The 15,265-nt window shown below is 44.4% G+C and overlaps 1 protein-coding gene across 1 annotated transcript; it reads left to right on the forward strand.

Moving 5' to 3' along the window:
• Nucleotides 1–1,050: 1,050 nt before the first annotated feature.
• LOC146194441 (acetyl-coenzyme A transporter 1-like) lies at nucleotides 1,051–11,421 on the forward strand. The gene is made up of 3 exons (XM_084597410.1): nucleotides 1,051–1,205; nucleotides 9,752–9,922; nucleotides 10,590–11,421. Exons 1-2 carry the CDS (start codon nucleotides 1,125–1,127, stop codon nucleotides 9,908–9,910), a joined length of 240 nt encoding a protein of 79 aa, XP_084453536.1. The 5' UTR covers nucleotides 1,051–1,124; the 3' UTR covers nucleotides 9,911–9,922; nucleotides 10,590–11,421.
• Nucleotides 11,422–15,265: the final 3,844 nt, after the last annotated feature.

Consider the following 15,265-nt stretch of genomic DNA (forward strand, 5'->3'; position numbering starts at 1 on the left):
TGTTCTGCTTAAGACCTTATCCGGTTCAGCTGAATAAATAAAACAGTTAGATATAGCAGACATGGACCAGACAGTATTTGTTAAAACGCTTCCTCGAGCGCTATTTCAGCGTATGATTTTCTCCGCAGAGTTCTAGGACGGTACGATTGTCTTCCACCAAGACTGTTTTTAGACAAAAAGTGCGCTAAAACCGTCAAGAGACAGGTTTCGCAGTGAAAAGCGCAGCGCGCTATCCGGACCTATATGCCGCCTATGCTGCCAAGGCCGCGAACGCGGAGTGATAGCACCTTAGCTATTGGTAGCGCCTCCCCGCGGTGGCGGCGGGAAGGCATCACCGCGGCGGCAACGCGAGAGCGCGCCCTCGGCACACTAACCAGTATATTCTAGGGGAGAGATTCTTTACACTCCGCTATCTTATGGGCGGAGCCATGACGTCACCTCATCGGCTCAAGTCAGAAATAAAAAACAACAAAAACAAAAACCGGTGGAGGCGGTGATGTTGCTGCTGCTGCTGCGTTTTCCGTGCGCGGGCGCGCCTCTGTGTCGTCTGCTATTTGTCCTCGTAGGCAAGCAGTCCCAAAATGATGGACAGCGATAACGAGGACCCACAGGAGACCGTAATGAAAGAACATTTGAAGGAGTTGAAGAAACACGACGATAACTGGACCGGCTTTCTTTAATCCGATGAGGATCTCGAAGAGTTCGAGAAGAAACTTGCATCTGCTCGCGTCCAGTTTTGCACGCAATCATCGAAGACATTCAAGTCCGGAGCCTGTGAGTTTGCCTGTTTCATGTGTATTATAATGATAGATTCAGGATCGAGAATTTAAGATGATGTTTTTTCAGCTCCCTGTTTGTGTTGTCGGTAGTATTGGCAATGAGGCGCACTGGCGGGTGCGCTATGTTCGCGCGTCTTGATAAATGGTTTCTATATTGTGGGGCTCCGCAATATTGTTTGTATTGTATTGTTTGCACGGGCAGCGCGAGTGCGCATGAGCAAGCAGATAATCTTGGGGGGCGTGATGTTAGCGGCGACAGACGAGGGTAGATAAGCGCGTCAGAAGCGAGTCGCGTGGCTTTTTTGCCCCGGCGGAGAGGCCGGCGCGGGGCAACCGGCGAGCGTCATGGGCCAGCAGACGACTGAAAGAAGATCGCCGACACGACGATGGAAGCAGTGCCTGCAGGAACAGCCTAGGCGTATTCCTGTGAGTTGCTGTACCGCGAGGAGCAATCTTTCTTCTGCCCCCCAAGATTATCTGCTTGCTCATGCGCACTCGCGCTGCCCGTGCAAACAATACAATACAAAAATGCATGCCATTACATTTCCTTCTAGCCTGTGGTTTTCTTCACAGAACTAATGTATACAAGGAAAAGTAAATAGCAAGAAAACACTAGTTTTATTGCACATTATATTCACATTTCAGCAAACATTCTCTAGGAAAAACATTCTCATAATGTTTGCATGGAAACCATGAACATCTTACAAAAACAAAACAATGCACTTACTCCACTCCAATTATTAATGGGCAAGGTTGCATCTATGCTACTACACTGCACTTATCACAAAACCACAAGACCCATCTGCTTTGGCCAATCACTTGATGAAACTAACGGAGACAGATGTCGCACACCACAGACTGGTCGTCTCGCAACATATCTCTGCATATGTTGCATTTCAATATCATGCCTTTCCACTTAGCTTCAACTGTTGCAAGCATTACTAGTCACCCATCTTTTCTGAAATTCCTTTTTACGCTGTTGGAATCAGCATCCTTGTTAACGATGGTTTCTGGAATTTTCGATGCTATCATTGTCACATCTTCCTCATCTGAAGAATGAAGGAAATGACAAGCTTTGAGCAGAAAAAAAAAATTAGGGAGACTCCTAATCTCCACCTGTAAGGGTATGGTGTGCCAGCGTTAATGGTTCTAGTCGGCAAATCCCACTGTGGATTCCCATTAATTTACATGCCCTTTGCTACAAACATAATTACTAATTCCTTAATTCATGTCTCTGTTATCTCATGTCTCTGTTATTAACCTTTCTTAATTGGAGCTGAAACGTCCCAGAACATATTTCAAATATAACTTTGTAAGCTTGACTTAAGAGCTCCTGCCATGTCGTGTGGCCTCGTGACATTTGGCTCGTGGCACTTTTGGCTTGTGCACAGGGGTTATCTGTTAAATACTGGTTAACATGCATGAAAAATACATTTTCACACAAACTGGTGGCAAATGGTCAAGTGGTGCACTGCAGATTCTGAAATGCATACCTATATGCATGCAAGGATCGCATCATCACATAACATGATCAAGAGTTCTATCAGTACCTGTAGTTACATAGCAAATTCAATGCCCATTAAAGGACCACCTCAGACAATGGTTGTTGTTACCACAAGACCTGTTCTAACAGCGTACTGACACCATTCCACTGAGCGATGGACATGTATATGCATACCCTAGATAGCTAATGATTGTGGATCTCATTTATTTCTATGACTTCCAAGGAGTTCCTGTCTTCAGAAACCCTACACTTTATGAAATCGGGACAGTTGTCTTGAAAGGTGATGAAAAGAAATAACCAGGTTACCTTGACGCAATAATAAATTACAGAGGGTGAATATGCTGCATGAAGATACCAAGAAGCTTGTACAAAGAAAAGTGAGAGTGAAATGGCAGGATTTTTGAAACATTGAAATAAACTACAAACTATACTTGTCAAACCTGTCATTAAGGAATGGAAATCATGCAGTAATCAAAAACACAACATGGAGGCCATTTTAGGTCATCTTCACAAAACACATACCCATACCTCACACACAGCTTCATACTTATGAAAGAGGACAAACCAATATGCAAGAAATGTGGAGATGAACTAACAATAAACCATATTTTACACGTGCGCCAGAGTCAGGAAAATAAGAGGAAACATTTTGTACAATTTTGCAACAGATCCCTTTCCATCCCAGCATGATCCTAGGAAATAAATAAGCGAATAAGTGTCCTGTTTAAGTTGTTGCGCATTTCTCTTATATACTATGCAGAACCAACTAGCCCGACAACACGCTCTTCCGAACTGTAATCCTAGAAGAGACGTGCAAATTTCCTGCATTTTTGGTTTCTTAAAATGTTCCTAAACAAGCTACATCCTAAAGAACATTTTAGTCATTACACACAAATAAATACATTAAACCTTGTTCTTGGTGCATGGCAGCATTAGTCGCTTATGCACCATAAAAATCAACACAATGCTGTAAGGTATACCTTGGTTAGCTATGTTATATGAGACAAGCTTTCGGTCTGGTGTGGTCCTTATTCACGTGAAAGCGCTGTCATGAGGGTCTATGTCCCAGCGATCGGAAAGTTACCTATTCCAATAATTTTACAAACTGAAGGCGATTCTACAGATTTCTAAAGACTGGAGTGCTCAACTGTTTTATCAACGTCCGCCTGCTTTGACAGCCTGGAGTGAAACTGTTGTAGAGAATACATTTTTGAACAGTTAACGCATTTCTGAAGGCGTTGCTTTCGATTACGGGGCCCACAAAAAGCAGCTGAATGTCAAACGCCGCCTAGGTAGGCTTTCTAGCAAGACAGCCGTGTAGCGTGGAAAATCGCTCCGCCGGTCCATCGCTGGCGCCGCTGACTTGACAGGCGAACTGTTCAAACTTACAGCTACTGACCACACCTGAAACACTGAATTGCGCATAATCAAGGCAGAATTTCTCTAACACTGAGCACTGGTAGCTATCGATTTCGCGCCCAATACTGTGAAAATCTGTCCTCTCTTCGATCATTGATACGTCCGCGGTTGAACATTTATGCGCCTCGGGGTGGGCCAGCCGTTGGAACACGGATGCGTGGTTGTAGCAACGATCACTTGCATGGCACACTCTGCAAAATTCCAAGAGTCAGCTTCTGCAACGAAATGTGCAGCGCACATTTTCTACCGCGTACCCAAGTCCGGCGATGCATGCATATCGATCCCGATCGTTTCAAAGCTGTGCGGCCGTTCAGTCGGTTCATGCTAACCTCGAGCATGCGGGTGTTTAAACTACATGTACGCAAAATTCAACGACAAGAAAAAGATGCAGGCTAAGCACTTTAGTCTAGACTTCCCCTAAATACCAAAGAACATTGCTGTTCACAGGGAATTCGGATCATTCGCGCTTCCGGCTTTCCGGTTGTGCACTCTTGCGGTGCGGTGCAGTAGGTCTTCGCCTCGACGAGTCGATGTGCAGCTCGCCGCAGTAGCAGCGCAGGCCTCTAGTAGATTCGGCATGTCTTCTGCCACGGCTCTGAGGTAGAATTTAAACGAAGAATTTAGCTAGAAACATCCTGTTTCCTCGGTCTGCATGTGAGGAACGAGCATGCCATTTCACATAGATATGGACTGCCGAATGTTCTGCACGGCGAGGTGTGTGTGTGTTGTGCCGGCGCTAGATCTTCGGAGGTCGATGCAGGACCTAAGACAGCGTAAATGCTAGGAGTAACTCGCCTTCATTACGGGCAGATCGAGGTAATAGTTTAGTGCGAAGCGAAAGCTGCTCGTGAATGTGCGTATCTCGATGCCAGCTGGTGAAGCTGGTGCAGTACGTAGCATCGCCTGCAGCTATGTGCGTGACAGCGATGCTTGCCGTACACAACCCTAAGTGAAGACCGTGATCTATGTTAGAGCGGATGCACTCTTCGTAGCACCTCATCGAGAGTCGCGGCTAGCTGATATCATACAGGATAAGATCCATTCACGCGTAGCAAGCGGAATGTGGCCACGTTCGACGTGCATATAGCCATGAGTCTGTATATCGACGTCCGCCGTATCTTTACGAGAATCGAATGGATACGCCGGACGTACCTTTAGACACTTCGAATATTCTTACACCGTGCGTCAGTTGGAATGCTACTGCGGGAGAAGGCCAACGACCTAGCTCTACAACTTGGGCACGAGGAATTTAAGTGCAGCAATGGATGGTTTTGCCGTTTTAAAGAACGCAATAATTTAACCTTTCTCACCGTCTGTGGTGAGAACGGCAGCACTAACGAGAGCGTTGTCGAGGATTGGAGAAACCACACATTGGCGCCGCTGCTTAGCGAGTATGGTGCAGACGACGTTTACAACCTTGGCGAGGCTGCACTTTTTTATAAGATGCTGCCAACAAAAATATTCGCAGTGAAGAACACCGCCATCAAGGGTAGGAAACAGGCCAAGGACAGGATTAATGTGCTGTTCGGCGCAAACATGTGCGGTAAACACAAGCTGCCGCTACTGGTCGTCGGGAAGACGGGGAAGCCTCGCTGCTTCAAAAATGCGCGGCTGCCGCCAAAGGATGAACTCGTCTACAGGCACAATAAGAAAGCCTGGATGACAGGTGCAATATTTGAAGAGTACGTGCGGCAACTTGACCGCAAGTTCGCGGCCACGGGCAGGAATGTCCTATTTGTCGTCGACAACTGCCCGGCACAATGCGACATCCCACTTCTCCAGGCCATCAGGATGGTATTTTTACCTCCGAACACCACTTCGATCTCTCAGCCGATGGACCATGGCGTCATTCACCACACTAAGAAGATTTATCGGTACCACCTGCTCAAGCGCATGCTCCTTTGCTACGACAATGGCAAGGAGTACTCCATCGACCTCCTCGGAGCCATATGCCTCATCCCACACGGCCAATAATGTCCGTCGGACGTCCGGTTAAAGTCCACACGTCCGGAGCCGGAGCGGGACGACCGCCGGAAGAACGAAACACATCCGAAAACGGATTTGGGACATAAACCGCTAGGAACGAAACACACCCGAAAACGGACATCCGTATTGGGGTGTCCGTAGGATTTACGAGGGATCATCTTTCTCGGATCAACATTCAATTATTTCAGAAAAATAGTCTCTCGATACAGACCTCAACCGAACCCATGCTCATCAGTTCATGTGTGGACACTGGTGGGCACTCATTAGTGGAATGGGCTACCAAGGGAATTCCGACCTGAGCGCACTCATTATAACATCAGTGTACCAGTAAAAAAGCAATAGTCCTTGCCAGTCATTGCAATTTATATCAAGTTATCAATAGTCGTGTTTTCTCGCGAAAAGCTATCCATTTAAGAAGCTGTCAGGGCAGTTCTGCGTTGTTCAGCAGTGCACTGGCCTTTTCGCACCACTCGATCGTTGGACGCGCTCACAGCGCTCTGATCCTAATTACTACATTTATGATGTCACTAACCGCAAAGAAACGTCCTCAGTTTATAAACTTCAATCGCACATGCATTGAGCCAGCGCTTCGAACGCACTATAACTAGTATATTGAATATATTATCGACGTTTTATCCGCCACGTTTGTTTACATATCATAAATGGCTTCGATTTGTCTTGACTCAAAGTGTACAAATAATATTAATAAACTGCTGTTAAAAAATTGTTTTAATACAAAATACTGCATAATATTTTTTGTGACACATTAACATTTTATCTGGAAGTTTTATTTTGGCATAATGGGGTAACATGCCACATATGCGTTACTGGCGGTTCAGCCAAAGTCTCGGCTAAGCCAGCCTAAGCCTACGCCAGCCATAGCCACTAGCCGCTCAACACGAGTGGCCGTGATCTCACCGTAACTTTGCTCGTCGGCGTGCGATTCAAAATCCGGTGCATCTAGCTGTGTCGTGGTAAGTAAACATCTTTTAATGCACCCATCAGTGTTTTTTAAGTGCTCTTTAATCTGTCTAGTAATTAACAGCGCAAATTTTGGTTTTGGGAGTGGTTCATTTGGTACGAGTGTTCCAACGGTCAACACGGACCGCAAAATGCTTCTGTCGGTTAAACCGCTCGCTTATTCACGCTGAAATTCGGCACACGAATAGCATACAACCGTCTGTCTTTTTTAATACCAGTTTAGATTATGTACTTGCCTGATTCGACCACAAATCATTCGAAATCCTTCTGCAGCATCGTTGCTGCGGCCACCCATAAGCAGCCAAGCCTCGTTATCTGGGTCGCCGACCGCCGATACTGCAGGCACAGGTTTCAGCTTGATTCTAATCGTATCAGGCAAGTAAATTGCCGAAACGGATCTTAAAAACGATACAGTTAAGTACATATCTGGCATATAACAGCCGAATAAGCGAGCGGATTAACCGATAGAAAGATGTCACGATTCGCGTTTAGTGTTACAAGTTGCAACAGTTAAAACGCAGCTCTGGTTAAAATCGCATACGTTCCTACTGTTTGCTCCCAGAGACACTGCTTTTTTCTTTTTAGATAGTAGTAGTAGTAGTAGTAATCTCATCCCATAATTGTCATTCGCTGTGCAAATGTTTTGCGCGACCAAACAATTTCGAGTTCTCATTGTGGTATTTTGAACTGCATTTTTTTCTAGCTGCAGTGAGGAGCCTACACTCGGACTCAAGGGGCACTTCTGGGGCTGTGGCGAAATCGTGGCCGAGGCATTCATCGGAACGGTCAGCTCAACCCGCAAGAGCACATCTGACTAAGCAAGTTCTTCTTGATGTATGTACATATCGTGAAATAAAACTTTCATTTCACTTGCGACTGGTTCTTTCAATAAAAACAGTGGCCTGCCACCGTTTTATAAACAAATGCATGTAGAAACCACGCGGATTTGCTAGGTATGCATGCTACTATGAAACGTCCGAAAATAGTCCGTATGTCCGCGCTCGGACGTCCGCTGGATTAACTGTACATGTTCTGCGGTCTTGCATCGGATGGTCCGTAGGACGTCCGAGAGGTGACTTCGGGACAAAAACGGATGACCGACGGAGGTCCGAACGTCCGAAGCGGGCGCACCGACGGTTGTCCGTCGGATGTCAAATGCCGTATGGGATGGTGTACGCTTGGAAACAAGTGGAGCCCACATTGATCAGGCGCGGTGTTTTGAACACGCTGGTTTTTCCAGTGAAAGCACTGTTGATGCCGATGCAGACCACCCATGTACTACTACTCTTGACGAAGAAGGAGCAGAGTATTGCGACCGCATCAATGCGCTCTGCGCAGAGGATGAGTCCAACGCAGTCGGCTTCGCCGAGTATATCAACATTGAGAGCGAATAGCAGACTGGCTACTCTGACTTGGAGAGTGAGATCACTGCTGGTACAAACATGCGCGATGACAGCGACGATAGCGACGACGACACCGACGAGCCTCCCCGAGCACCTGCTCTTGGTGAAGTTATCGGATCGCTGAACGTTATCCGCAGTTTTGTTGAGTGCCGCGGTGGAAGTTCAGAGATGTTTCGTCTATTTGACCAACTCGAGAGCATGACCTTAGGAGCCGCAAACTACCGGACGCGGCAAACCAACATCTCTGATTACTTTCAGTAGTAATTCAAAGTATGCCGAATAAAGGTAACACGTTCCTGCAACGAATTTTTTTGCCTAAGTCTTATTTCTTGGCGTGTTCGGTTAATTCGAAAACCCGCGCTTAATTCGAAGATTTCTCGCGGTCCCGATGACTTCGAATTAACGATGTTGTACTAATAACAAGTTACTAGGTCATGCATGGAGCAGTAGGTTTCATTTGATGTTTTACTTAGGGTGGCTAATAGCATCTCAGGTGAAAATGATCATCTCAGCGAACATATGGGCATGCCATATGACCTTCATTTTTTGTGTTCTATATGTAGCATACTATGAAATTTGTTGTCATACGCACTGTGTGAGGTTAGTTAATAAAACTACACGTTATTACAACAGCAATACACATTGTAAAAGTACATTCATCTTGCCCAGCGACTGAAGGAGAACAGTTCATGAGCTCTGGTTGAATGGAGCTCACCTCCAAGTGTTCCTTGGAAGAGCACAGAGGCCAGCCTTGCAGGGCACCAACGCATCTCTTGAAGGTCAGGCTGTCCATCATCCCACTGTGTGAGGTTAGTTTTATTATTCCACCGCCGGGGTGGCGCAGTGGTTACGACGCTCGACTACTGTTCCCAAGGACGCGGGATCGAATCCCGGCCCCGGCGGCAGCTTTTCGATGGAGGCGAAAGGCAAGGAGTCCGTGTCAGCGCACGTTAAAGCACCTCAGGTGGTCGAAATTTCCGGAGTCCTCCACTACGGCGTCTCTCATAGCCTGAGTTGCCTTGGGACGTTAAACCCCACCAAACCAAAGCAAAGTTTTATTATTAAGTTATAAATACTGCAATCCAGGTTGTATTTCAGCTGAGTGTAGTATTTTGCTGCTACTGGTTTGACTGTTCAGGAAGCTACTTAGTATGCTCTATTTAAAATGCGTGTATTTTAGTGTTGGCTTAGTGTAGTAATAATATTGTGGTCTATCTTGCTTGAGAAGTATTTTAACAACAGTAACTGCCTGGGTTGCTCAGAGCCGGTAAATAATTGATGCAATCAGCCAGCGTCAACTGCGGCACTTGCCCATCCGCTGTCAGGTGTTTTTGCAAACCCAGCAGCTGTAGGGAAATTGCAGCACCCCATTGTCTATGCTAGTTGTCCTGCTATCTCAGTTAGCAAAAGTGAAGTTAGTAAAAGAGAGCAAAGTTTTTGAAAGTGAAAGGAAATATATTAGCCATGTTATACACTTTTTTTTTTCAGCTCTCCTGCCCAGAATTACTCAATTTTTACAACTACGGAACAAAAGAAACAAAACAAAGCAGTATTTTCCTGTGTTTTTGCTTCTATTCTGTCAAGGCGTTCATGTTTCTAATTTTTTTTATGCTTATGTCTAAGGGGAAGCCACATTTGGAGAAGAGAAAAAAAGATTGTTCTGTGCACGCTTTTCGCAGACATGCACCAGTCAGGGAGGCACCTGTGAGACCACGATAGATGGTTACAACATAGAGATGGTGCTCTGCATTGTGCTCGGTTTCGTGTGGCTCCTGTACGCCCGGCGGCGGGTGCACTGGCTGCAGTCTCTGCCACAGTCAGCTTGGAAATGCACCTGACCACATTGCCAGGTACGCTCGTGTCAAGATTCTGAACAGGGATTTACTACCAACTTGGGTGCAATGCGCTGTTGGCTTTTTTTACGTTATGTTGTGTTTGTCAAATGCTTTCGTTTTTTTTTTAACAATCTCCTTCAATTGCTCTCAAACTTGTTGGCTTCCTTCTTTTCTCCTACATGTATCAAATTTGATTGTGTGTTCTTACTGATGCACGAGGCACTAGTAAACATAAATTGCCATGGGGAATTCGAACTTCTCATATTGTCTCAGTTTCAACACCAAATTGGTGGCTACGACGCTAGTGGGAAATAGTCACACTGGCCATGAAGAAACTACATTACAGTTGCTTGTTTGCTTGTCGTCATTCCCGCTCTTAGGACAGGCTGCCATAAAAAATAGTAAATTGAAACAATGAAGCACCGATTATATTTTTTTTTCTGGCCTGTGCGACTTGAACTGAACTTTCGTGTAATGGTTACCAGTCGGCTGCTGAAAAACGAGAAAAATATTCTGCTACAAACTGTTCACGACAAATGTAGGTAAATCACATGTGGCAGTTCATATGCACCAATGTCTCTTGCACATCCTTTCAAAGAAAAAGTTAGTAACGAAGGATTTGGCATCCTTAATTTTTGTAATGCTTTAAATATCTATAAGTGTGTTTCTTTCTTTTTTTTAGGCAATAGCTTCTGCAATGAACTACAACCAGAGGAAACTTTGAAACTGGCTACCACATCTTCACAACTCATTTCTGTGCAAACCTTGCATCGTACTAGGCCATGCCTTGTTCTGTAGGCATTTGTGACATTGTGCGCGCATTGTGCATTCATTACGTCAGAGAACATTCCAACAGTTACCATTGCGTCTGTTATAAACCTTCAAACTGTGCACTGTACAAACATCCTTCCATTTTCATTTGAGGCTGCGGCTCATTTTGTTTGTTGTGAGGTGACGTTTTGTGCACATTACACATTACATCAATTTAATAATGGTAACTGAGACTCTATATAGCAATTCAGTACTGCATTAAATGATGTGCATGTATTACTAAAACCATCTTGAATCGGTAACTTGTGAAAGTTATTTCATGGTAAAGTCAAATGTATGAAAACCACAGGTCAGCCTAAGGGTAATGCTTCGTCCAATCTTCTTGAATACTCCGAAGGAGTACTGTGTGAAAAATAAAATTGGAAACAAGTTGTTACGTTAGTGAAAGGACTGATGGGACTACATGACAACTCAGTATACCTCATGACAACTTAAGTATTTACTTTAGTGACCTTTTTGAACATGTATGTGGCTTTCTCTATGGCAAAACTTGGAATGAAAGTAATGTTTTCCAGCCTGTTTCGTGACAAAAAAAATACAAATTTAATACTTGTTTCCAGCACTGTATAGTGCCATGTACAGTCATGTACAGTCAGGGTTTACTGAAATGTGTACAGAGCGACTGTGTAAGCTTTTGTGAATAGTCATTTTTCTTGTTTGAAGTGAACGCCAATTTTATTCTGATAATTTTGAATAGTTCCGACATGCAGAAAGGGTTGAACAGCATAACACGCATTTTCAAAATCGTTCTTTTCCAACGCACACCACCACTACACGGGGGGGGGGGGGAGGTGCACTGTCATGCTCATTGAAGCTATCTAGACCTTTCGCAAAAATGGCCATAAAAAACTGGCGGAGACAGCCTATGTGCAGAGAACACCTGTTGTGGGCCTGGTCAGATCTCTAACTGCTAGTCTTAACGGCGCCTGCACCATCATGCAACTGCCGATTATAAGCGGCAACTTCACAAACTTCACCTGCAAGGTGTAGGCACGGCCCATGTGTGTCTAGCGTCACCCTGCATCAGGCATTTGAAAGAGGCACCCATCGTTTTGGCTTGTCTTTTTGCTCGCACCATCAAGCTTGATTAGTAAATTTCATGTGAAGCTCAGGTTGGTCCCACGGATGTCATGGAAGCCATACATCCTCCAATAGGTATATGTATGTTACAGGGGTGTAAGTGAAGCTCCATTCTGCTTTCCATGCAGCCCCGACGTTTTACTATCAAATTTAGGTGAACACAGGAACGATGGCAGCACACCAGTGGCAGAGGGTACAATGCATCTTGCACTGGGCTTAATGTAAACAAATGTTTTCAAAGCTAGGGAAGTGTGGAGCATAATAAATATTTTTTTGCTAATATAAATTTAATATGGCCCACAGGCAATTGGAGTCTATTAATTGTGAAAAAAAAATGCACTGTGCATGTGAAATAGCACATCCTCCCAGGATTTTGAATCACCTGTGGAGAAAAAAGCGAGAGCAGCAAGCGAAGCAGATAGTGCGAACTACCGCGAACAGTTAGGAAACTTGTCCGCTTGAAAAAACTACACAAGTTGCTTTAATGCTTTTGCTGTGAAAACAAGCAGGTACGTCACCATTGAATCCCTTTGTCCGTGACATACGTCAGGCAAAAGCATACTTGAAGCATTATGGGGTGGTGCGCCAAAGGTTCCAATCACTAGGAACCTTCTCAATGGTATCGGAAAGCCATACAGGGCCTGTAGCCAAGATGTTAAAACTGAAACTCCAGCATTGCTCAAGTAAAAAAATAATCAAGGCAATGAAGTAAAGAAGCTGAAGGATGAAAGTCTAATCTTAAGTGCTGTCTATCCCCTCGAAGAAACTACAGACTAGTGCAGGAACTTATCAGCATGATGTAGGATCAAAAAAATTAGAAGGGTTCAACGCTGCTGAACCGAATATGTAGCGAAAGCATTAGCTGCGGGTGACCGAGCGTTCTCCTTCTTCGCAATTAGACGCGGCTCTCGCGCATGCGCATAACGGGCGGGGCACACTCACGCGACACTCTGCTTTGACCCGCGCAGCGTAGCTTTACGCTACAAAAGGATATGCAGAAGATAGCAGAAATGTCGTGCCCATTGCTAGTGGCACTGCCCAAGTGCTTTGAAGTGGTAGACTCTACATTTCAATCTATCAAGTAAAAATAGGCGAAAGCTTCAGCTCAAACTTTGTTTTTTCAGTTAATAAGCGCTCCGTCAGCTGCAACTTCATTCCTAATTTTTAGTTAGGTCAGCCTGTGTTGTTTTAAGCACCTTGAAGTTTTAGCTGTTGTCTTGTCAGAGGTGCGTGCGTAGCTGGAAAAATATTGAAAGTTGCATAAAAAGAAATCAGACTGGGATGTTGTTTGTCGGGAATAGAAAATGGCAATTATCAAAGGCCTTTGAACCTAGAGATGTGTCCCAAACCATGCTCAGAATGCTCCAAAACTTTCCCACGCAAATTTCTTGCCAGAAGTATGCATAAACTAGTGCACCACGATACTGCACGAGGTATGTTAACGAAGTGACTACTTCAATATTTTGAGTACCAAACATTCGGTTTATATAGAGCATTTTATATAGAGTATTTAAATATTTCACCAAATAAAAGAAATGATTGTATATTTGCACAAGCTTACAAGTTTGGTTTCGGTGCATTCTACACAAGTTTGCCATGGATAGGAACAGATTATGGGGAACTTCAGTCAGCCCATGTGAGAACTGAATGTTCACTCTTCGCAATTAGTTGCCAAGCTCTGCCAACCTGCATGCGACGCCATTCAGGGGCTTGTGACAAGGTGCATCTCATACAGCCGGCTGCTCTACCACTTGGAAAACACGGGTTATCACATTATTTTGCACACAAAACTGATCTCATGATGTTGATATTACCATGTCTAGCAGGCTGAGCTGTCTTGCACATACTCAAACTGCTTGCAGCAGTACTTCTAAATATATAAAACTTGGCTTTTGCACTTCTTAACTTTTAAAGCAAGATTGGAATCGGTACTTCCCCAGCTCATTTGAAGTTAAAAACAGGTCAAAAACATAGGTACCAAACCCAACCTTGGAAAGGTTAGCCTGACCAATTAATGACACAGGCTGCATGATACTAGTCCAATCGACGCCTGTGAGTCATAGCAGGCATTCACAATCTTCCCGAGCTGTCTCAGTCTCGTAGGAAACGTGATGCATATGTAGGCGCAAAATCAGAATAGGGGAGATTCAGTCATAGCTCAAACTTTCCAACGCCAAAAGTCTCGGCATGCTTACGATTTCCCCATTGCTGAAACATGCACACACACCATATCGCTCACTTTCCACGTTAGTTTTTGAGTTCTCTATCACCATTTTTGTTATTACTTAATTCCACTATGCCATTTGTAAACTGTTTGTCCAAGCATACTAAATAACCTTTACAGGCACCAGGAAATTTTTGATTACTTCAAAAAACTTCAGTTTCAGCACCATTTCATTCAGCCACTGTTCTTCAGAATACAAGCTAGTGCGATGCTCTGCAAAACTTTGGGCAATTTTCCACAAAAATGTCAAGTGAATTTGTTTGCCAATCTTGAATATGTAAAATTAACTTCAGACCATATTGCACTGCACCATAAATAAAACTTTGTTCAACACTTACATGACTCACTTGGTGACAGATATATTTATTGAAGGCAATAAAAAAATTCTTTTGATATTTATGCTCAATTTTGTGAACGTTTCTGGACTGCAGTGCTGGTCCTCACTCCTGCAGAGCAACAGTGTGCTGGCAGCGAGAGAAGGAGGAGGGGGATGATGTACAGGGTCATCCACTTCTAGCTATAACACGGTCACTGCTTTCAAAGCAACATTGCGCCCGACGCAGGCGCATATCGGACGGAGGCACAGAAGGACCCGGGCGTGTTGCTTCACATGGCCTGCCACTAAGCTCTATTGCATGGCCGGGTCGGACGCAATGACGCTTCGAAAGCAGTGACCGTGTTATAACTAGAAGTGGACGAGGCTGTACAGCTGTCACAAGCTTCTGAACGCGATATGAAACCGAAAACATTTCTTGCCTCATGAGTTGCTTCTATACAAGTTGTCACTGTGGCATGTCCTAACGAGAATTGAAAGTGAGAAAAATAAGTGAACTATGTCTACACCGGGACTTAAACCATCATCCTTCCGTGCCCTAGCTGACTCTATGCTGACATACCGAGAACCAGAACAGTCCTTATTCCTCCATGTTTGGTATAAGGACACCGGAGGGCACTGAGGAAAAGGGCAATGGTGGCAATAACTAAAACAATAAAAAGCAAAAAGGAAAACTAAGAATAAAAGTAAATAGTAAAGACAAATAAAGATAACATTAGAAAGAAAGTAGCAGCTTAAAAGCGAGGAAATTTGTACACATCTGAGAAAAACAATGAAACACGGAATGAGCTCATAGCTAAACTAAACATGGAACTCGTGCTTTCGCACTTCCGCACATAAGCAGACTTAAATGCATCTCCAATTTTTTTTTGTTTTCAAACTGAACAGA

This window comes from Amblyomma maculatum, chromosome 3 (assembly GCF_055883805.1).
Source record: "Amblyomma maculatum isolate TAMU_Amacu chromosome 3, ASM5588380v1, whole genome shotgun sequence".
Classification (NCBI taxonomy): Eukaryota; Metazoa; Arthropoda; class Arachnida; order Ixodida; family Ixodidae; genus Amblyomma; species Amblyomma maculatum.